General features: G+C 36.5%; 1 protein-coding gene and 1 long non-coding RNA gene across 7 annotated transcripts in view; one reads left to right on the top strand and one right to left on the bottom strand.

Annotated features, from left to right (window-relative positions):
* Positions 1 to 24,817, top strand: part of CREB1 (cAMP responsive element binding protein 1) — a 60,739-nt gene that overhangs the window by 22,189 nt on the left and 13,733 nt on the right. For 4 of the 5 annotated variants that reach the window (XR_008682219.2, XM_055398644.2, XM_055398647.2 and 1 more), the window contains 6 exons: positions 6,092 to 6,238; positions 6,925 to 6,966; positions 13,497 to 13,597; positions 18,086 to 18,228; positions 22,612 to 22,794; positions 24,667 to 24,817. Coding sequence is in view for 4 of the 5 variants with exons in the window: in XM_055398644.2 (XP_055254619.1) it covers positions 6,092 to 6,238; positions 6,925 to 6,966; positions 13,497 to 13,597; positions 18,086 to 18,228; positions 22,612 to 22,794; positions 24,667 to 24,817 (767 nt within the window). In the remaining variant the exon portion in view is untranslated. The remainder of the gene's footprint in view (positions 1 to 6,091; positions 6,239 to 6,924; positions 6,967 to 13,496; positions 13,598 to 18,085; positions 18,229 to 22,611; positions 22,795 to 24,666) is intronic. The other variant, XM_055398645.2, reaches the window with a different exon arrangement.
* Positions 174 to 24,671, bottom strand: LOC148778523 (uncharacterized). 2 transcript variants are annotated; one of them, XR_016035321.1, is made up of 2 exons: positions 24,336 to 24,671; positions 174 to 2,293 (listed from the first exon to the last, which is right to left on the bottom strand). It is a non-coding gene; the product is annotated as an uncharacterized LOC148778523 (long non-coding RNA). The 2 variants fall into 2 exon arrangements; XR_016035316.1 differs by lacking the exon at positions 24,336 to 24,671 and adding an exon at positions 7,408 to 8,530.

Genomic DNA, 24,817 nt, shown 5'->3' with positions numbered 1-24,817 from the left:
AAACATTCTAAGGTTATATTCTCATCTTTATTTTTTGTTCTTACGTATTTTTCCTCAAATATTTTATTAACATTTATTGGCATGTTGTTATATATGACTGGGAAAAGTGGTTAATATAAAAACCAAATGGCAAACAAATAACCTGCTAGGTAAGAAGAGTAGAATTTTGCCTCTTTCAGATGAAAGCTCCTTAGAAAAAATAATCCTAGCCAAGGTGCTGGGATGTGGAGCTTCCACTTCCCAGAGAGTTTAAAAACTCTCCTACAGGAGTCATGAGCAAGAATGGATCTTGGGAAATGGAGGACTAATCACCTATGGTCACCACACTGAGCTAAAATTCGGGTCAAATACTAGGTCTCTAGCAGGAATACTAGGGCGGGATACTAGGTTTTCCGGTAGTCAGAAGCAGTGGGATGTTTTGTGTTTTCTCCTAAGATCACCAGGGCCCACCTCCAGCCCTGAGGAGTAAGGCAAAGCAGAATATATTTAGGGATGAAGTAAACGTACTCAAGATGAAGCAGGTGCAGGAACAAAGGTGAAAAGCATCAGGGCCTCATTAGTACATGTCAAGGCAAATGTGGACAGATAAGAATCGGGCTCATCCAAGCACTCAGCCCTCTGGTAAAAAGAAGATACGGTACCAGCAGGGACTTCGGTGATGACAGTCTTCGACATACCTCTCTCTGGGGACACCATTCTTCTGGCCTGGTTGTCCTCCACCGCTGCTGTGTAACGTCATTCTGGAGGTTGCCTTCCTACTGTCTTTCTCTTGTGGAGTTTTGTTTCCAGTGGTTCCTTGAGCAAGTTTGACTGGGTAAAGAATTCTTGGTTCAGAAAATGTTTTTCAAATATTTACGGCACAGTCAATTTCTAGTATTGATGTTTCAAAAGACTAAACCCATTTCTTACTCTGTATCTCTTTTGTAAAAATCTCTGTCTACAGTGCTTCACCATTGCATTATCAAGGCCTTGCATCGTTAGCATCCATTGTGCAGTAGTATTCAGTGGGCCCCCCCTTTTTTTTAAGTGGAAACTCGGGTCTTCAATTCTGGGCAATTTCCTCAAGTTACTTGGTTGATGATTTTTTCTCTCCCTCTACTTTCTCTTTTATCTCTTGGAATCTTGTGATCCAGTTGTTAATACCTCTAGGACTGTTTCTCTAATTTTCTCTCCTGTTTTCAGTCTGTCTTTTTGCTCTGCCCTCAGATTTCTTCAACTTCACATTTCACCCCATCTACCGGATTTTTTTTATTCTCCTATCATATTTCCAAGAGTTCCTTTTGTTTCTGAACAATCCTTTTGTATTTTAATAGTATCCTGTTTGTTTTAGGCTTCCTTGGTGGCTCAGACAGTAAAGAATCTGCCTGCAATGCAGGTTTCCTTGGGTCAGGAAGATACCCAGGAGAGGGAAATGGCTCCCCTCTCAGGTATTCTTGCCTGGAGAATTCCATGGACAGAGGAGCCTGGTGGGCTACAGTCCATGGGATCGCAGAGTCAGACATGACAGAGCAACTAACACTTTCACTTTTTTTTTTTTTAATATTTCATGCAGGCAGTATTTTCTGTTTATAATAATAAGTGTTTTCTCCTTTCTACATAGATTTTCTTCTGTATACAGTTTTCCTCTTCTGTTTTTGATCACCATCTTTCATATTAAAAGCTTTCCTCAGATATTTGATAACTTGTGGTTATTTAAGAGTAGGTGACCAAAAACCTATGTTGGACGTTGTGTGTATACATTTGGGGCCTGACGTCTGTGAGTTGTGAGCTTCATGGTAGGGTGGCATCCCAGTGTCATTATGTTGTCTTTCTTCTTAACTTGGTGTTTGTTGGTCAGGTTCCCCAGAGAAAAGCTTTACTATCTCCTGCATATAAGTAAAGACCTGTGAGCCAACCAACGGAAGGAGACTGGAGTTTAGTACCTCACCTCAGCAATGCCTGGTATCGAGCAGTCAAGAAACCCTCTATCAGAAAGTAAACCAGCGTTTTTCTGTCCTCATAGGGGAGATTAGTGTCCGTTCACAGAGAGTGAGGAGGGGATCTACTTGCTTTTCAAAGAGCCTTCAATCAGCCTTCCTTATCTTCAGCCCCTCCTTTCACTCTACCTTCTAGGGTGCCTTAGATTCTGAGCCTCTTAAGGACCTTGTGGCACAAATCAAGCTGTCCCTGCCTCCGCCTCATGAGTTGGCCATCTGAGCTCTTCCGAGTACGTTACCATTTATCTACTTGTTTCCAACCTCCAAAACTCTACTATTACTTCCTTTCCCATTCTTCTCTGCTGGTGTGATTATGCCTGTAAAAACAAAATCAGTTTCATGAAGCTTAATTGGAAATTCGGGAAGGAACAAAATTAGATGCACATGTTCAATTAGCATATAATCACTGATAAGTGGAATTACCCGAGTTTTAGGAAAAGTAATGTCTGTTCACTTTTGTCAATTTTGTTGTTCTTTTTAATACCTAATTACAGAGGGTTTTTTTTTCACCTGCTCATCCAAGTCCTTAACATATATATTTTGACATAATTTCTCAGAATTCTGATACCTATTTTTGTTGTCTAGTAGTAAACTAGAAATTTATAATAAAATTGTCAGGCCATTGTAATTTGACCATTGAATGTAAAAAAACAAATTCAGGCTAACTAATGAAGGAGGAAAGTCAATCTAAAATAATAATGAAATGTCTTATTTTACTTTTGGAATTTACAAGTATTTCTTTTAAAGGGGAAAAAACATGTTGGTTTTGACTATAAGAATGTCGGTTTTTACGGAGGGTTTTAAGTAAAGAGTTGGGTGAAAGGATGATCGCTGCAAAATTGTTGTCAGTTAACTTTCTTATAACTAGCAAATTTGAAAACCTAAATAGACAATAATAAGGAATTTATTAAATTATGTAATTTTTACCATTATACAGTCATTAAAACCATCAAAGAATACTATTAATGGTATGAAGAGATACTTGGAATGGATTTGAAAGATTCTGTGATAGAGCTATAAAAATTGAGTATATATATGTATCTTTAAAAACGTGTATCTACAGCAAAAATATTAAATGATTATCTCTGAGTAGTGGGAATATAAGTGATTTTTTTCTATATTGGTGTATCTGAATTTTCTAAATTTACAGTGAGAGGAACCATTATGTGGAATGATTAGCATAGAAAGAGGATTATTTGTTAAGTTAGCTTGTTATATTTACCTTATAGAATACTCAAGAGAAGAGGACATACTAATTGCTTCAAATATTAGAATAGCTTTCCATTGATATGAGATATTCTGAATAGTTTTGGTTCTCCAACCTTGGTGTCGGGGAACATGTCCTTGGGTCCATCAGAGGTTGTAACTAATTTATAAACAGGCACCCTGTGTAATTCCAGTGGAGGTAATCCCTGGATCACATTTTGAGAACCAAGTAAAACTTAAGTAAGATTTATAGTGGCCAGAAAAAAAAGTGATTGATAAGGAAGGACTTCCTCACTGTGCAAAGGGGAAACTCATGACTTTAGCAGCTATCTTTCCCCCAAGCTTTATAGTCAAATATTTAACTGCCTTGTAAATATCTCTGCAAATTCAGATGTCCTATCAATTCCATCGTTTTCCACCACTACCCCAGCCACCCATAAACTGCTGCTTGTGTTCTCTGTTTGGCATAGTTTACCCGTTTTCACCCACATGTGAACTGTGTGGGTCGTCCTTGATTTCTCTCTCACTTCCTTCCTTCAGTCATTCATAAATCCCTTTCTGGTCTGCCTCCTGAATTTTCATTAAATCACTTATATTATTTCCATCCCTAATACACCTAGTGCCTAATTGCTGGCCTTCACTTTTACTACTATATATAGACATTCTCAGTTGGTCTCACATCTACTTTTTTCTTCCTCTGAAATAAGTATCTTTTACCCTACCTCTTGGAGAAGGAAATGGCAACGCACTCCAGTACTCTTGCCTGGAAAATCCCATGGATGGAGGAGCCTCGTAGGCTACAGTCCATGGGGTCGCAGAGAGTCGGACACGACTGAGCGACTTCACTTCACTTCACTCGCTTCATACTTTCTCACTGGAGAAGGAAATGGCAACCCACTCCAGTATTCTTGCCTGGAGAATCCCACAGACAGAGGAGCCTGGCGGGCCACAGTCCATGGGGTCGCAGAGAGTCGGACACGACTGGGGTGACTAAGCACCCTACCTCTAAAGTAAAGTGATCTATCTAAAATGCAAGCCTCACTATGATATTCAGGAGTTCAAAAGCCCTTCAGTGTTTTTTCCAATCCATGGTAAAATGCAAATTCTTTAATGTAACTTGTATAAGATTTCACTAGCCCATCTGGCCCCTGCCTGTTATTCCATCTCTCCACACTTCCTACTTCCTATAGTAACACACTTAATGTTCCAGTAGTACTAACTGCTGGTCATCCCTCTCTGCCATGTACAGACACTGCTGTTCTCTTTGCTTTTGCCAGTGTCACCCTCTGCGTGAAGTTCTGTGCCTCCCCTGCAACTTATAAGTACATGCCTTACTCGTTCTTCTTTTTTTTTTTTTTTAACTAATATGCTTTGTTTCAAATTAACATACTTCCCTGGTAGCCTCTCCTCCTCTTGCTTTGGGCGGGATAGCTCTCCTCAGTGTGTCCATTTTTCTCTTTGCAGACTTCATTACTTCATTGAATTATATTTATTTGTGGTCTTTTCCCCATTCCTTGATACACATGCCTCAATAATTTCTTTAAGGGCAAAAACCTGTATCTTTCTCATTTCTGTAGTTTCAGTTCTAGCATTGTTCTGGCACACATATCCCCAGTAGTGGAGTTCAGTCACTCAGTTGAATGACTCTTGGACTGAAGCACATCAGGCCTCCCTGTCCATCACCAACTGCCGGAGCTTGCTCAAGGCATGTCCATCGAGTCGGTGATGCCATCCAACCATCTTATCCTCTGTTGTCCCCTTCTCCTCCTACCTTCAGTCTTTCTTAGCATCAGGGTCTTTTCCAATGAATCAGGTCTTCACATTAGGTGGCCAAAGTTTTGGGGCTTCAGCTTCATCATCAGTCCTTCCAATGAATATTCAGGACTGATTTCCTTTAGGACTGACTAATTTGATCTTGCAGTCCAAGGAAAGAGTATGATTACATGACCTTCATTAAATCCCCAAATTTATTACCAAATGGACAAATAAAATTGCTACCCTCAAACACATTCAAGCACAGGAACCATAAATACTATATAATCTGATAGATATGTATGACTTAAGAGCCCTTTTAACCTGAGTATTGACTTATTAAAATTGCCTTCTTTGTGCCTCAGGAGAAAACTGGTTTCTCAAATTCTCTCAATTCTGCCCCCTTATCTCTTCAGGAAGAATATAAATCCTTAAAATATCAACTATTACCAGTTCATTGCTGGGAGGAGATAGAAATTTTCAGTTTGTACTTCCTCATGAATGAAAGGCATACTTGTAATAAGTTTATAAGAGAAAAATATGCTTTATACTATAAGATGTGTATTTGTTTTAGACTTAGTAGCTAAGCTTCACCCAAGTTTGGGAACAATTATACTTTAGAACATGGCTTAATTTAACACATGATATTCTGAAGAATTTTACATTCCTTCAAAGCTAGCTTATTTCTTGACCCTGGGTAAGTTGCTTAATCTCTTGGAGCACTTAATGTTTCTGTCTGTCAGTGGGGAGAAAATATGGGGATAACTCTTATTCTAACCCAGTCTGATTTCTTCAAAGAGCAAATGAGAAATTGAATATGGAAATAGGTGGGAAACTGTAAAGCACCATACAAATAAAGTGGTATTTAGTGTTTTTAAAAAGTCTGTGTTACATATTTTGATATTCCATTAAAACAGTGTTTTGCTTTTTGTCATTTGGGAGGAGTTTAAAAATGGGGGGCATGGGAAGTATTTGTAGTGTTTGTTTTTGTTTTTCCCAGAATATTAAGTTTAATGTTAGTTCCTTTCACACCATTGGAATACTTAACCTAGCAGAAGGGTCATCCTTTTGCTGCTAAAAAGTTGCTTCATATTAAACATGAGTACTCCCAAGGAGGTATCTGTGATGGTAATTGTTTTCCATGTTCAACACCACAGGTGTCTATGCCAGCAGCTCACGCAACATCATCTGCTCCCACCGTAACCTTAGTGCAGCTGCCCAATGGGCAGACGGTTCAAGTCCATGGAGTTATTCAGGCGGCCCAGCCATCAGTTATTCAGTCTCCACAAGTCCAGACAGTTCAGGTACGTGTGTAAAAAGTTCTGCATCTACCTCCATGACTGTCATTTATAGCCATATTTCTCTTCCTTTCATTACGAAAATAGGAACATGTCTAGTTTAGAGTTTTATTTTATAGTAATTATGGAATATGCTGCATCTGTATAGTCACCTTAAGTATAGGAACATATATACACAAGAATAGACATAATAAAAAACTGTTTCTTAAACTGGAGGAAAAAAAGAATTGACTGGGAAAAATCAAAGTATACAGGATAAAGTGGAAATGTTGGGAGAGACTGTAAGGATATCTCAGGGAAATAAGATGCAAAATAATAACTTTGTAATTATTTTCTAAACATGCAATTGGAAAAAACAACCCTTGTCAAAAATTGATAACCTTAAAGAAAAACAACTATGTTTAGGAGTCTTAAGTTAGAGTATATACAACTTAGAAGTGATACCTTCAGAAAGTGTACCTTAAGAATCAGGGATTTTTCCATGCATGTTATCTTATTCTTTGGAGAGATTGTTCCTTTAATTTGGATCCAAGGGGAATAAAGGCATGTAAACCTCTACTTAACTGTAGGGAACCTAGGGCAGTATACATCTTTGCAGTGAGCTTATTGGGGAAGAAAATAAAAAAAGACTTGAACGTTCATTCAAGTAGGCCATAACCCCAGCCTCCCATTTCATATTTTTTGCTTCACAGTCTTCCTGTAAGGACTTAAAAAGACTTTTCTCCGGAACTCAGGTGAGTCCTAGGTCCTATTTTTAGAAAGGAAGGTGAGAAATTATTCTTTATATCTTTGTCCCTTCTCTCTAAACATGGAACTCAAAGTTTGAATAAAAATCTTAGGTATCATCTAGGTCTAGGCCAAACTCGTTACCTATCCAGCCCTTAATCTATTACTTAGTTTCCCTATTTACATCCTTCTCCCTTCCTCCAAACAGTAGTCTGACATTACTTCAACTCTTTCAGAGAAAGGAGGCAATATCCAGAGGTAACCAGTTTATAATCAGGGGTAATTGCTAAAATATTCTTCCCTGAGGTGAACCAGAATGTCTTTCTAAAAGTATTACCTAGTGGTCCCAATTCTATCCTCAGAAACAAGCAAATTTAACTCCTTTTTCTATTGGACTGCTTCCTTTTTCCTATCTCCCACATCCTTCCCATTAAAAAAAAGGTCCAGACCAAGTAAATGCCTGTTTTTCTTCAGCCATTTATAACTGACATTGCTTTGTTTCCTCTTCACCATCCATGTCGTCCTCTTGTGGGTGACAGCTGTTTTCTTTTTTTTCCCCTTGAGTACAGTAGCCAGATTGATTGATACCTGTAGAGGGGAGAAGTCCTTTCTTTGTCTTCTGTTAGTGTCATCAAAGGATACACTAGATGTTAACTCACCTCTACTTCATTTGATCTCTGTGCTTTTCATTTGCTTGGGCATTTAGAGCAGGGGTAGAAGGAGAAAGAAGAGCGAATGTTTTTATATAAGTAAAATCATCAAGCTGTAATACTGAAAACGAATTTGTTGTTACTAAATAGATGGTACAGTCCAGGTAAAGAATGAAGAATTTGATATTTCTATAGAACCACACTGACTGAGCAGTAGTCTCCTATCTTTTGTCTCAGTTTTTATTTCATTGAATGCTGCCTAACTGTTGTTCATATGCTGTATGCCATTACTAATTCCCTGCTCGTACCTTCCTCTTGATAATAGTGCAAAGAATCTGACCTCCTAGTCAGGAGACCTAGATTCCAGATCTCACATTAACCTTTACTTTTTCTTTTTCACTTACGGTAGGAGGTCTTTCTATAAAGAACACATAAAAATTACCACAAAATTTGCTAACATTGTAAACATTGGTTTTAGTAAATGATGTTTAATTATTGATTAAATTCTTAATTTTAATCTTTACTTTGTGGTAAGAATAATAATAATGACCATTAACTTGTAGAAATGTGTGGGCTGTGCTTATAATTAGAAACCTGAATTCTACAAACAGAAACACAAACAGTATTTTTAATTTAAAGGCCCTAAACCATGGAGAAGCTGTTAAACTTCAGTGGTCATTTCAACTGGTTAACAGTGATTAGAATTAATCATTAGAGAATGGTTTATAACAGAAGAGGTGATCAAACAAGGAGAGAACTGATTCCTCAAACTTCTTGATGGAAGAATATTAGTATTCTAGAACAGCATTTCCGAAATATATAAGGTACATTTCTCTTGATGTGAGAATAAGATATTAAGATTTCTGTTTATCTTTTTTCATCTCAGAGGATTAGAAACTAAGCTTTACTAATATTTCATATTCATCAGTGCCCTAACTTATCCGTTATGTAATACGTTTAAGTCAGATCTGACAGATTATGTAAAAAGTACCACAAAAATAATGGGAGTTACACAAATGTATAGAAGTTAACAATATCATCCTCACTTTTCATTTGTTAATTTTGGGTGCATTTTTAATACAATGCAGTTAAAACATTTCATAGGATTTATGGATTATGTTACCTTAAATTATTACATTCATTCCTTCAATGAATTTTTATTGATCACATGCTATGTGCTAGTCACTGTTCTAGGTGCTGTGAAAGACAGCAGTGAGCAAATAATACTTCTCTATTCTCATGAAGATCACATTTGAGCGAAGAGAGACAATGAAAAAATAAAATATGTCAGGTGAGGATAAGTGCTGGGAAGATAAAGCAGGGGAAAGGGATAGAGAATGATGTGGCGGGAAGGGTATTTTATTTTATGTAGAGTGGTCAGGGAACACAAAGAGCAGAAAACTAGAAAGCAGTGAAGAAAGCTAAGCCATACAAGTAATAAAAGCAAGTCCAGAGGCCCAAAAGTGAGAGTATGTTTTACATACTAAAGAATAGCAAGACGACATGGCCTGAATAGAGTGAGCAAGAGGGATTGTGGTTGGCACTGAGATATTTGATACAGCCTTTATAATACTTTATAATGTGATGGGAACAACAATAAAAATCTTTTGTGCAAGATATCCCGTGGTTATCATATAGCACATACTTGAGTTGCTGAACAAACATAAGGATGTTACTTGTTTGTTTTTACATAAGTGTTCCAAAGTTGCTGATCTTTATAATGATGGCAAGCAAGAGATAACCTCTAAAGGATATGTTAACTAACAGATATTTTTGAAAAAAAGAAATTCTTTTCAACTATCCTTTCTGAGAGAAGGTGACATTTTAACCGTGTATGAGAGAATACCTGCATTTTGAAAGGAAATCATGCTTTGGACAATATTTTGAATATAGAAGTTTGGAAATGTTCCCATACTTTTTTTTAAACTGAAAACAGTATAAATTTGTCACCAAGAAACTAAAATATATATTCTTTTAAAACTCTGGAAATAGTTTTCCAAACTATTCAGAATTGTTCTTGAGTTTCAGTAGGTGTTGAACTTATTTGTTAAAATATAAAAGCTTTTATTAGCATGTAATAACTGACCAAGAATCAGGGAGATGAAAATATACTAGTAACTCTCATCAAAAGTTTGTGCAATTAATAGATGAAAGTGAAAAAAAAATGAGTGTTTTATTTAGTAAGCCTGGCCACAAAGCACTTACTCGTGTAATCCACATGTCATGAACTCCTTTTTTCAGCAGTTGCAGATGTCAGATCACATTTCAGAAAGTCCAGGCTTAGAATCAGATTTTTGAGTCACTGTTATAAAATCTTAAATGGTTTCTTAATGAACCATATTAAAGCACATCACTCTTGTTGCTTTGAAATATTAAGAAATTTACAAGTGTACTTTAATACTTATCCTGACTCTTTAAAAATTAATTTGTTTTATGATACAGATAATACTTAAAACTTGCAAATAAATGTATGTGCTTATATCAAAATTTCTTATTTATAAGGGAGATCTGCAGATCAAAACAGTTTGGAGATTACTGCTCTAGACTTTTATTAAACTCCTTGATCTAGTGAAGAAACAACTATGCCTGAACTGTACTCCAGGAAGGTGCTTAAGTTTTCAGGGGACCATGTGTAGTTTGAGAAAACATCTAATACAACCATTTTTAAAATTTTGTGCTAGTCACTGTATATTTTATTTTGACATTTCAAATAATATCGAAAAAGGGAGGTTTTTTCCTTCTTAAAACAGGAGGTATGGGTTTTTAACAAACTTTGTTTTAACAAATAAAGAGGATATTGAGAAATACAGATCTAAAACTTCACAGGTTCAGTGATGGGTATGGCTTTTTAAAAATTTCTTGACCTATAAGGGGCCATGATTAAAGTCCAATTTAAGGAACTCAGGAAGGGATTAATAATAGAGGTGGCAAGAGGTGAAGACCAGAGGAAGGGGCTCTGTCACTGGAAGGTGATGGTAGTCTTTGATACTTAGAAGTGGGATATAGTTTTTCATGTTATTTTTAATAAGCAATTAAATATGTGTTGAACTGATATTATTAAAAAGGATTTTAATGGTCTTAGAAATGAGGGTTTAGTGGTTTGGGGGGTTTTTTGGTTTTTTTGTTTGGTTTTGGTTTTGAGGGGTATGGTGTTGAGAGTTGGGGGGAGTTTTGTTGGTTTTTTGGTAGATAGTCCATAGGAATTGGCTTCATATTCATAATTATAAGTTCTCTCTGGATAGTATTCCACCAAAGAGGAAATACTGCATTCATTAAGTAGTATTGAGTAGTTCTGAATTCCCTTTACATTTAAAAAATTGCAGTATGTACATCACTTATATGTGGAATCTTTAAAATACAAGAAATTAGTGAATATATTAAAAAAGAAACAGACTCACAGATACAGAGAACAAACTAGTGGTTACCTGTGGGGATAGGGATGAGGAAAGTGGCAATATAGGAGTAGGGGACTAAGAGGTACAAACTATTAGTATAAAATAAGCTATGAGTTTATTGTGCAACACAGGGAATATAGCCAGTATTTTATAACTGTAAATGGAATATTGCCTTTAAAAATTGTGACTCACTATACTGTATACTTATAAATTACATTGTACAGCAGTCATACTTCAATTTTTTTTTAAATTGCAGTCATAGAATATAAGTTAGTTCCTTTTGTGTGAATTTACAAATTGTTTCAGGTAAGAGGAATAGGAGACTTTGTTCTACTGGGAGCAATAGATACATTGAGTTTGGGGGAAAAAATTAAAGGTCATATATTTAAAAAGCAGTGTTAATTTGTTTCATTTCAAAATTGCCCTATGGGTATTTTATGTAGCATGTTTTAAAATTGTTATTTTAATGACTTTCAACTTGGAAGAATGTGCTTAAGTCATCATATATCCTTGAAGGAAGGTTGTAAGAATGAGAGTTAAGCAAAAAAGACATAATGGTAGAGAAACTAAGGTTCTAAAAAACATTAATGAGGGTAAACATTTGTCAGATTATTCACGTTGAGTTCGATCTTGTTATCCCTTGAAATTATGATTCTCTGCTAAGGCCTTTTTACAACTCATCAGCTCTACGTCTTTAAGAAAGTCCTGTGTAGAGACTGTGCTGAGTGAGCTAGGTAACAGCAGCTGCAGATCAGTGGAAAGTATTCTGTGTGCTCCTCTGGCAGTAACTGTAGTGTTGTTACTCAACCGCGAATCACAGGTCTATAGGACTATACTAGGGGCACATACATTACTTTATTGTAGATCTATTTTGTGAAACATTACTAGATTTAACAAACTTCATTTTAAAGTGAGTGTGTATCACAAAGGCCTCCGAATACAACTGCCTGCTCTCCAGAACCCTTAGGCTCGGACCACATACTTGATTTCTCAAGTTTCTCTTAAATGTGTTCGTTCTTACTGCCTTTGCCATAAATTTTGATAAGGCACTATCCCACATAGACCCTTTTGCCTTGGTTAAATTTAATTCTTACTCCGACAGCAGCATGCTCACCTAGGTTAGGAGAGAGCAGGAGGCTTGTGCTGTTTAGCCTAGGGAAACTTGGCAGTGTAAATCTGACAGACTAGCTTACCTAAATGACTGAAGTTCTAGTCTAAAAATGGTCTGAAAATGCTCTGGGTTGCTGCTTCTGACAAAATTGGTTCGAGATTGGAACCAGCAGGATTTTGATGCTGGTATGACGGAGAAGGCAATGGCAAGCCACTCCAGTACTCTTGCCTAGAAAATCCCATGGATGGAGGAGCCTGGTAGGTTGAAGTCCGTGGGGTCGCTAAGGGTCGGACACGACTGAGCGACTTCACTTTCACTTTTTACTTTCACACATTGGAGAAGGAAATGGCAACCCACTCCAGTGTTCTTGCCTGGAGAATCCCAGGGACGGGGGAGCCTGGTGGGCTTCTGTCTATGGGGTCACACAGAGTCGGACACGACTAAAGTGACTTAGCAGCAGCAGCAGCAGCATGGACATCTGAATTTGAGATGTGAAGTGTTGACAGTGGCTTCACTACTTCATAGCTTTGTGACTTGGGTGATTTACTTAAACTCTTTATGCCTCACTTATTCCATCTGTAAACTGGACATTCTAATGGTACTTATCTAGCACCTAAAGTTACTGTATTTTAGTGAGTACTGAGTAATATAATATATGTATATGCTTTAACATAGCATCTGCCACATAGTAAGTTCTCAGTAAATGCTAGTTGCTATTATTATCCCACATAAAATCTGTATTCATTTACCTTTATTCCTTCTCAGTCCAAGCATACTTTCCAGAAATACATTCTTTATCTTGAAGTTTTGCTTAATAAAAATTGTGGATTGCCAACTTTGAAACATGTCTATATGTAGCAGAGGACTTCTTCCAGAATTGCTAGAAACAGCCATCTGGAACATGGTTGAAGGATCACTGATCTTATTTGTACAATTGTAAATTTACCCAAAAGTATTTACACATCAGTTTAAGGAAAATATTTGTACAGTCAGTAGACCAGTAACTAGATATTTAGTCATTTATTCTTCATCTCAGAACTTTATTTTTCTTGGTGGTTTTGTTCTAACTGGAAGAAAACAACTGACAAGTGATACTGATACATTCAGTGTTGATTATAAGAAATCCTGAACGAGATTAGGCTGAATTTGGATATCACAAAAGTTTGGTTTTGACAAAAAAAATTTTAGGTTCTCTGACTTCTTTCAGGATGGGGAAGAAAAGGGAGAGGAAAGGGATGCTGCTCTCCCATAAAAACTGATTTTCTACTGAAGCATGTATAAGGTTGATATATGCCCTTTTGTATTTGACCTTTTCTTAAAATTCATAAAAATTTTATGGGAACTAAATTTAAAATCATGATAAAGTTCTTCTTTATTTTCAGATTTCAACTATTGCAGAAAGTGAAGATTCACAGGAGTCAGTGGATAGTGTAACCGATTCCCAAAAACGAAGAGAAATTCTTTCAAGGAGGCCTTCCTACAGGTATGGAATTGAATAGATAAAAAAAATTAGAATCAGAAGTATAAAGGTGTACCCCTATGTAGTTATAGATGAAGAGATGTCGGAAGGCCAATTAGATGCTCGATTCAGGACCATACAGAACATGTTTTTTCATCTTGAGTTGCTTCTCTCAAATAAGTTGAAGCTTGTCATACAGAATAAGAGAACTTCTTAATCTGAACATGTTGTGTCTGACTCTTCATGATGACCCCATCGACTGTATATAGCCCACCAGTCTCCTCTGTCCATGGGATTTTCCAGGCAAGAATACTGGAGTGTGTAGCCATTTCTTTCTCCAGGGGATCCTCCTGACCCAGGGATCGAACCAGGTCTCCTGCATTGCAGGCATATTCTTTACCATCTGAGCCACCAGAGAAGCCTTACTCTGAACAGTCCTGGATAAAGACTGATTTTTTTTTTCCTTCTGTTTTTGTAGACTGTGCTGGCGGCTGCTTTTCTGTGTAAAAGACTGAAATACATTTGATAAGGTTATAGCATTTTCTAGTTATAAATCAGTTCTTAGACTGTACCACGTACTTCATAACACATTTCTTATTCCATGGTACTTATCTTGATTACTGCTTGTTAATTTAATAGTTGCACTGGCAAGCCACTCCAGTACTCTTGCCTAGAAAATCCCATGGACGGAGGAGCCTGGTAGGCTGCAGTCCGTGGGGTCACTAAGGGTCGGACACGACTGAGCGACTTCACTTTCACTTTCCACTTTCACACATTGGAGAAGGAAATGGCAACCCACTCCAGTGTTCTTGCCTGGAGAATCCCAGGGACGGGGGAGCCTGGTGGGCTTCCGTCTATGGGGTCACACAGAGTCGGACACGACTGAAGTGACTTAGCAGCAGGGTAATGTTTGGTGATAGTCCCTAATTTTAGGGGCACCTTACTACAGTTTTATGTTCAGCTACAAAAGTTGCCTAATCCATACCTTGCTTCCAAGATGGACCAAAACTGTTTTTAGTACTCCATTGAAATTGGAGCCATATTAAATAGCTCCAGGAAGAGCAATTCCACAAATCTTTAAGCTTAATTCATAGTTTAATAAACTTCAAGCTTATTCTTCCCTTCTTTAGCCTACGTTATTTCTATTTACATTTCTGTTTTTCAAGGGAATGTTATAATTTTTTTTCCATTTTCTTGGCTACTAAGCTAGCCCTTTTCTCTATCCTGACAATTTAATTAGGGATCCTAAAGAATACCAGTAAATTGAGGTCTTGAGAATTCTATGTTACCAAGTATGTGTTGTATTTATTTATAATCATAATTTTTAAAATATAGCTAATTTTATCTTTTAACTTTGAAATATATCTAGTGTTACTATGTAACACATTTGATCCTAAAGCAAATTCAACTTGATACTAAGAAACAAGCTACATGGCTTCTCTATGTAAGTTCTAGGCAAACCCTAGCTGTAACCTTATGTTACATGAGTTTTATGTTGGAAAAAAATCTTTTTTTTTTTTTTTGCCTTAATTGGCACCACACATGTGTAGAGAAGGGTATCTTCCCTTACAATCAAACCTCCATAGTGGAGTATGCCATTATTTTGCTTTTAGTTTTTGAACTCTCAAAACCTAGCCTGTATGTCTTAATTTGATTATAACAAGATCTGTATCAAAATTCTTAGGATATTTTTGTGAAGTTGGAGAAATGGGAATTAAATAATACATGCTGGGTTTTTATTGGAACAGCCCAGCTTTATAGTGATCAGTTTTTACCCAGAGGAAGTCCTTGAAGGGTTCTCACTTGGTTTCATCTGGCTTGGTGTTTTTATCAGTAATTGAGCTGAAAAATAAAAGCCATATTTATCAGATCCACAAATAACAGAAACTTAAGGGCAAAGTACCCTGATAGATGGTAGAATATAAACCTTGAAAGATCATAGCAGCCAAGGGAAATAGAGTGAAATGAATAGGATGAAATGTTGAGGATAATGGTAAAATTTCTGAACTAGAGTTTAAAATAAAAGCAGTTATTCCCATACAGGATTCTGGATTAAGAATTCATCTAAAAAAGATAATTAATGTTCTTTAATTATCATAGCAAGGAGAGATAAGAAAGCCTTCTTCAGTGATCAATGCAAAGAAACAGAGGAAAACAACAGAATAGGAAAAACGAGATCTCTTCAAGAAAATTAAAGATACCAAAGGAACATTTCATGCAAAGATGGGCTTGATAAAGGACAGAAATAGTATGGACCTAACAGATGCACAACATATTAAGAAGAGGTGGCAAGAATATACAGAAGAACTGTACAAAAAAGATCTTCACGACCAAGATAATCACAATGGCGTGATCACTCACTTAGAGCCAGACATCTTGGAATGTGAAGTCAAGTGGGCCTGAGAAAGCATCACCACGAACAAAGCTAGTGGAGGTGATGGAATTCCAGTTGAGCTATTTCAAATCCTGAAAGATGATGCTGTGAAAGTGCTGCACTCAATGTGCCAGCAAAACTCATCAGTGGCCACAGGACTGGAAAAGGTCAGTCTTCATTCCAATCCCAAAGAAAGGCAATGCCAAAGAATGCTCCAACTACCGCACAATTGCACTCATCTCACACGCTAGTAAAGTCATGCTCAAAATTCTCCAAGCCAGGCTTCAGCAATATGTGAACCGTGAACTTCCAGATGTTCAAGCAGGTTTTAGAAAAGGCAGAGGGACCAGAGATCAAATTGTCAACATCCGCTGGATTATGGAGAAAGCAAGAGAGTTCCAGAAAAACATCTATTTCTGCTTCATTGACTATGCCAAAGCCTTTGACTGTGTGGATCACAATAAACTGGAAAATTCTGAAAGAGATGGGAATCCTAGCCCACCTGACCTGCCTCTTGAGAAACCTGTATGCAGGTCAGGAAGCAACAGTTAGAACTGGACATGGAACAACAGACTGGTTCCAAATAGGAAAAGGAGTGCATTAAGGTTGTATATTGCTACCCTGCTTATTTAACTTATATGCAGAGTACATCATGAGGAACACTGGGCTGGAAGAAGCACAAGCTGGAATCAAGATTGCCAGGAGAAATACCAATAACCTCAGATATGCAGATGACACCACCCTTACGGCAGAAAGTGAAGAGGAACTAAAAAGCCTCTTGATGAAAGTGAAAGAGGAGAGTGAAAAGGTTGGGCTTGAAGCTCAACATTCAGAAAACAAAGATCATGGCATCTGGTCCCATCACTTCATGGGAAATAGATGGGGAAACAGTGGAAACAGTGTCAGACTTTTATTTTTTTGGGCTCCAAAATCACTGCGGATGCTGATTGCAGCTATGAAATTGAAGGACGCTTACTCCTTGGAAGGAAAGTTATGACCAACCTAGGCACCATATTAAAAAGCAGAGACATTACTTTGCCAACCAAGGTCCGTCTAGTCAAGGCTATTGTTTTTCCCGTGGTCATGTATGGATGTGAGAGTTGGACTGTGAAGAAAGCTGATCGCTTAAGAATTGATGCTTTTGAACTGTGGTGCTGGAGAAGACTCTTGAGGGTCCCTTGGACTGCAAGGAGATCCAACCAGTCCATTCTAAAGGAGATCAATCCTGGGTGTTCATTGGAAGGACTGATGCTAAAGCTGAAACTCCAATACTTTGACCACCTCATGTGAAGAGTTGACTCACTGGAAAAGTCTCTGATGCTGGGAGGGGTTGGGGGCGGGAGGAGACGGGGACGACAGAGAATGAGAAGGCTGGATGGCATCACCAACTCGATAGACATGAGTTTTAGTGAACTCTGGGAGTTGGTGATGGACAGGGAGGCCTGGCGTGCTGTGATTCACAGGGTCGCAAAGAGTCGGACACGACTGAGCAACTGAACTGAAGTGAACTGAACTATCATTGATTAAATGTGGTTGCCAAAAAAGCCAAAACACCATAAGACTGTATTGGTTTAAAAGGAAAAAATAACCTAGTGTCTAGATTAAAGTGAAAGTTGTCCAGTTGTATCCATCTCTTTTACCCTATGGACTATAAAGCCCATGGAATTCTCCAGGCCAGAATACTGGAGTGGGTAGCTGTTCCTGTCTCCAGGGGATCTTCCCAAACCAGTGATTGAGCCCAGGTCTCCCATATTGCAGGTGGATTCTTTTCCAGCTGAGCCACCAGAGAAGCGTTCTTTGCCATGCAAAAGGGTTTTTTTCCTGTAGTCAGTTTTTCTATTCATCTCTTCTTTAATTGCACCTGGATTTTGAATCATAGTCTTTTTTTATATTCTCTGTAAGGAGAAATACATCTGTATTTTTTCTAGTCCTCATATGGTTTTGACATGTAGATGCCCTGATTCATTTTTAATGTTGCAAATTTTATTATTATTGTAAGTTTTTACATTTTAAACTATAACATTTTTAAATTCTATCCTAAGCACTGTCACTGTCTGTCAGTTTTCTGATCTTTTCCTTTTCATTTGGCCTGTAAATGTTACTTTCATTTTAACTGATATAGTTCTTTGTTTTTCTAGGAAAATTTTGAATGACTTATCTTCTGATGCACCAGGAGTGCCAAGGATTGAAGAAGAGAAATCCGAAGAGGAGACTTCAGCACCTGCCATCACCACTGTCACGGTGCCAACTCCGATTTATCAGACTAGCAGTGGACAGTATAGTGAGTAATTGATATTTCTGTTTTGGAAAATGAGATGAAAAACTAATGTCTGCATTCTCCTCAAAGTAATTTTATAAAAGCAGTCTGCACTTTGCTAAATCTTGATTGTCACTGTTAGATTTCCTTTACTTATATGCAAAGTTTTGTAACAGAAGTATTTGCTTTTCTTCAGGGTTTAGTTAGGATTACCCAGGTATGTAAGACCTTTTAGAGGCCCTTTGTTTTGTTCAGGTGCATGGAGAGTCTAAAAAGTTTTTCAGACCACTACTTAAGAATGTATTTCAGTCCTTATATAACGTGTTAATAGAAAACATGAGTTTTTCAGATAATTATTCTTTGATTATGTTTAAGGCCAATTTATGTCTCATAGAAAGCAAAGATTTGTTTTGAAAAATTGTCAAAGTCCCCATTCCTCTGATGTCTCTGACACTTGGGTCTCTCTTATCTTTCGTCTCAATCTGTTACAGAAGTACTTTTTGAGTTCTACCTTTGCTTGATCAAAGGCATTTGTGTGAATGGTACCTTTTTCCTCTCTTTTTCCCCCAATATCTTTTTGCCTTTCACAGTGCCTCACACATTGATGTCTTCATTTTTATTTGTTTATTAAATACAGTGCTGCCCACTATATAGTTGCCCTCCCTCTCTTCCTTAATAACACATCAAATGTACACATCGAAACTCTTTTACTACATCAGTTTTCTAATGTCCTGGGGTAGTCTGTGTCAGAAATATGTATAAAAGTTTGACTCCCAAGTTCATAATTTTCCAGTTACACCTTGGCCTTGGTTTGCATAACTAATTTGCATTCCAGCATATTAAAAACAAGTAGCAGACTTTTTAGCTCTACCAAAACTGAAAATTTTAATAGTAAGTAGAAGGCAGGCATTTTTGACTAAGCTTCTTGTCTATTCTGTAAGCTTATTAGAATTCACTCATCCTCTTCCTTCTTCGTTGGCAGAAATAGGTGTGTGTGTGTATTTTTTATCAAAATAATTCGAGCTATTCAAGGTATGTGTTCTAACACATTGATACACGAATTTTATTTTTCTCCAACTTTAGTACACTTGAGGAATATAGCATAGTCCTATTAGTAACAGAGATTCATTTACCACAGCAGTTCTCATTTTAATTAGAAATAGAAGGCATGCTCTCCAGACAGAGGCATATTAGAATCTCACATAGGGAAGTGAAGTTGAGGGAGCTAAAAGCTCAGAAAAATAGATGTTTCATTGGCACACCCCTTCCATCCAGCGGCTAACAGTTGCTTGTTTTAAAGGTTAATACTTTGAGATTTTAAAGGCTTTATGCATTAATGTTTATGCCTTATTCTCTCTGTATATGCATATATGACTTTGATGGAACTGATATAACATTATGTTCTTGATTATTATTAACAATCAATATAATGACCACTTACATATGTAACAATGTTATATATTTCTTATAAAACAAGTATATGGTTGGGAAAATTCAAATGGTAGAGGTTTATGGTATTAATAAAAAGTAAAGACCCTTCCCATCCCTCCCCAGTAGAAAGAGTTTGGTATATATCCTTCATTCTTTTTCATTCTGTTTATACATACACATGTAAAATGTATTTGTATACATGTGAGACCTACATTATTTATATACTACAGACAAATATATGCATATATAGTTATGTAAGTGGTTTCTTTTAATAGCTACATTGTGTTTCACTGTATAAATACAACATTTATTTAAAAATCACATACACTGATGAATATTGAGGATTTTCTACTGTTTCAAATAATGCTATATAAACATTCTTCTAGTATATAGTGTCCTATCCTGTCAGTGGGGTAGCATCTAATGAGTGGAATTGTTGAATCCTAGTCAGGCTGCCCAGTTACCCTTCCCAGTTATTACATCAATTTGTAGCCAATAAATTGGTTGTTGTGTTTTTTTATTAACACTAGTATTAGTTTTGTCCATTACTTGGTTCACAATCCCTGATAATAAGTGTTGAAAGATGTTATTCTTAGGGAGAAAAACATGTTTGACTAAATAAAATTGTTTTTCTATTCGTTTTGGCTACTCAAACTTTCAGCTAAGTTTGTTTAATTATATACTTTCCTTATATTGTGATAGAATCATTATATACATCTAAATACACATTAGTTACTTGCCTTTTGTTTTAATTTAGTTTTTTTGAGAGCAATCTTAAGTCCTTCTAAAATATGAATATGTACATATATACATGTACATATGTGTGTAGATATATACATACATTATGTATATATGTATATAAAATATGAATATATGTATAGAAATATTAAGAGAAAAACAATGTTTGATAGGATCAGACTTCAGTTTTCAGAGTACTTTCCTATATACATGGTCTCATTTGAGTTTTATAACGATTATACTTACAGGCTAGAACCAGATATTTTTATTTTTACAGAAGAGATAACAGATTCAAATAATAGTTTAGTGATAGAACTTGGACTAGAACCCAGATCTCCTGATTTCTAGTTTCCTTCTTTCCTTCTACCTTGATTTCATTGGTATATAGTCAAGAAGAAAGCTGTGTGTGTTGAATACAGTGGAATTTGCTTATTAACTCTACTTGAGAAATTGTGATTTGATTCTGTTAACCTTCTAATTGTTTCAAGTTATCCAGCAGTGTTAATCTCAGAATACTTTTTACATATTTCTTTTTTCCCCCATGTCTAAGATAAGTAAAATTTATGGAATTGGCTAAAGTGGATGGATTGTATATGCCAGTATCTGAATTTTCACAGGTATTATTTACTAAACTAAATCATAGCCATTGACTGTTATTATTTCTTGATTAAACAGTTGTTGTTGTTGTTGAGTCACCCATTCATGTCCGACTCTTTGTGACCCCATGCCCTGCAGCACGCCAGGCCTCCCTGTCCTTCTCCATCTCCTGGTGTTTGCCCAAGTTCATGTCCATTGCAGTCAGTGATGCTATCTAGCCATCTCATCCTCTGACACCCTCTTTCCCTTCTGCCCTCAATCTTTCCCAGCATCAGGGACTCTTCCAGTGAGTCGTCTGTTTGCATCAGATAACCAAAATACTGGAACTTCAGCCTTAGCTTCAGTCCTTCCAGTGACTATTCAAGGTTGATCTCCCTTAAGATTGACTGGTTTGATCTCCTTGCTGTCCAAGGGACTTTCAGGAGTCTTCTCCAGTACCACAGTTCGAATAATATAATTTTTAATACACAGATGACTCCGGGATATTAGTCACGCAGAGCTAGCTGACAGTTGATCCCAGACTATCAATAATTTCCTTCTAGGAGACACAAAGTAACATGCTCAAGTCAGACATGTTGACTTTGTTAAAATCCATATTATGCAGTTTTATATGTAATATTGTGATTTTTTTAGTCCTTCTCTTTCAAGTGATATGTCTTAATTGAGCCAAAATTTATTTCCTTTGGAGCAGATGAATGACATGTGAATAATCAATGGATTCTACATGAGAAGGCTTGAATATGTAACTTAGAAATAGCAATAAGATACTTTTTTCTAAATGATCGTCTTGGGCTCCAGTTTTAAATTCTATGAGAGGTCTGTGATAATTAAGTTCCATAGGACATTTCAGTTGTCTCATTGAGTGGACTTCTGTTATACTTTATGTATTCCTAATTGGGTAAGAGAACAGAATGCACTACTGAACTGCTTTATTAATTATGCATCAAAGTAATCATTTATTGGGTGCCTATTACATACCCATGTCTGTGCTAATAAGTACATGAATATAGAGAAGAAATATAGTACATAGTTAATGCCAGAATAAAGGAAGTGTGGGTCACAGAGTGGTACCTCTTCTCAACCAAATAACTTCAAATGGAATTTAACATTTTCTCATTTTATTTTTTTAATTGTTAACTGACATTATTACAAATTATAATGTTCATAGAGTATACTTGTATTCTAGAAACTGGATATAAGTTTTCCTGAGCAGAAAGTTTGGAGAAGGCAATGGCACCCCACTCCAGTACTCTCGCCTGGAAAATCCCATGGACGGAGATGCCTGGTAGGCTGCAGTCCATGGGGTCGCTAAGAGTCCGACACAACTGAGCGACTTCACTTTCACGCATTGGAGAAGGAAATGGCAAGCCACTCCAGTATTCTTGCCTGGAGAATCCCAGGGATGGGGGAGCCTGGTGGGCTGCCGTCTATGGGGTCGCACAGAGTCGGACACGACTGAAGCGACTTAGCAGCAGCAGCAGAGCAGAAAGTTACTTGACTATACAGAATCTTTCTTGGTGATGTTATCTGCTGTAATAATTTCTCGTAGATATGTCTTGCAAATTATTCTTTGAATTTAGTGTATGCATGTCCTATATGGTATTAAGTAAACTTGTAACAATAAAATCTGTTGGATTTTAGTTGCCATTACCCAGGGAGGAGCAATACAGCTGGCTAACAATGGTACTGATGGGGTACAAGGCCTGCAGACATTAACCATGACCAATGCAGCTGCCACTCAGCCAGGTACTACCATCCTGCAGTATGCACAAACCACTGATGGACAGCAAATCCTAGTGCCCAGCAACCAAGTTGTTGTTCAAGGTAAGAGAATTCAGAACTCACAGTTGTGGTAAATTCTTTAAAAGGTTAAAATTTTATAGACTGAGAAAAAAGTAAGTATGGTAATGCAAAGCACTGTTAAAATATAGCTTATTTTCTGCATCATAGATAATATTTTCCATGAACTCTTCCGTTATTCCAATTGGACCAAAATGTCATGGCATAAAAACAACTTTTCAGTTTTAAAAATATAACTTCTATATTTAACACCTTTAACATTTGGATGTAGGAGAAATGGGGTAGGCTAGAGGGAAAGACAATAAAATTAGGAGTTTAAAAAGCTAGTTTCTAAATCTAAGTATATAGATTTGCTTTGTGACCTTGAGTAAGAGCCAGCCTCCCTTGACCTCATTTTTTTTCAATGTGTCAAATGAAAAGTTGTACTAAATCACTGATAAGAATCTTTGGAGGTTCAAATTCTGTTTCTCAGCTTTTAGTCAAAAGTAATTTATATCTTCATTTCTGTGGTCATCATTTTTTTCAAAGGAAAGCATTATATTCTGAAAAATCTTTTGCCAGTGTCCAAGTCCACTCTCTATGAGCAAGAGTAGTTAAATCCATGGTGAATTACAAAAATTTTTTCTTTTTTGTTTTCTTGTTGTTTTCTTCCTGTTTGTTTCAGAAACCTTTATGAATAGTGGATCATTTTTCTTTGAATTCATTGCATATTTTAAGAATGATTTATGCCAGATTTGCATATTAAGGAAATAATAAATCTGTTTCTAAAAATAATTTCATTAATAGTATGTTTTGTCTCTATTAGGTAATGACAGATATGCCCCTTCACCATGGATGATTAATTTTCAATAATTAAAACCAGCTAAAGAATCATAATATATTTAAAGGGCCCTAATGTACTTACAGAATATTTTGTTACTAAACAAATAATATTTGAAGAAGATAATATTTTGCTTATTAATGGGAGTAAAACACCTTTTCACTTTACATGCAGGTACTCAAAAATTGTAAAGCAGGATGTCAGTGAATTTGAATTCTGAACGTCAGTTTGAAGATGGTAACACATTTAGTATATACATCTTTTCGACTCAAACTACACATTTTAATTGATATTAATAACAAATATGGATGATTTTTAAAGAGTTTCAAATTCTCTCAGATAATGTCAGGTTTCTTATTCCTAGGAGGGCATATTTATTATTAAGCTGTTTTTAGAAAGTGACTTTTATTTCACAAATGATGGATCATTTAATTATAAAAATAAAACTTCAATTTATTTAGCCATTATCATTTACATTAAAACAGTGCTTACAGGTAATATAATTGTTATCAAGTGATACACTTTTTCATTCTTTCAGTTTTGTTACAATTATAGGAATGTATAATAGTTGACCATAATGCTTTATTTTCTCTTCCATTTTGCTATTTTATGAAAAGTCATGGTCATTTTTATGTCGTGGCAAGAGTCTACTTGAAATTTTTTAATATGAATTTTCCAATATCAAAGGAAGACATTGAAGACAATACTCTGTCTAGGAATATCATCCAAGCTGTGCCCTACTTACCTTTTAGGTTTAAGGTTGGTAAATATGTTAACAACAGAACAGAACTACGCTCCAATGAAAGATAAATGTAAGATCCAGCAGATATAAGTCATGAAGATCCTTTTTCATCCAAGTGCCTATACTAATAAATACAATAAAATTGGGAATTATTTCTGAGTAATGAATGACCCAAAGGGTGCTTGCTGCTGATTCTCAACATTTTAGTCAGAATCATCTGTTGCTTTTTTTCCTTTTAATCCAAAATGTATGTTCTGATTGATTATTGACCCATAGTTTTACCAAGTCACAGTGCTTCACTTCCTCACACCATGCTCACTGTTTCTCTTTTCAGCTGCCTCTGGAGATGTACAGACATACCAGATTCGCACAGCACCCACTAGCACCATTGCCCCTGGAGTTGTTATGGCGTCTTCCCCAGCACTTCCAACACAGCCTGCTGAAGAAGCGGCACGAAAGAGAGAGGTTCGCTTAATGAAGAACAG

Source organism: Moschus berezovskii, chromosome 2 (genome assembly GCF_049115385.1).
Source record: "Moschus berezovskii isolate FMDL1 chromosome 2, NW_MosBer_1.0, whole genome shotgun sequence".
NCBI classification, from domain to species: Eukaryota; Metazoa; Chordata; class Mammalia; order Artiodactyla; family Moschidae; genus Moschus; species Moschus berezovskii.
This window is presented reverse-complemented; position numbering and strand designations above follow the sequence as displayed.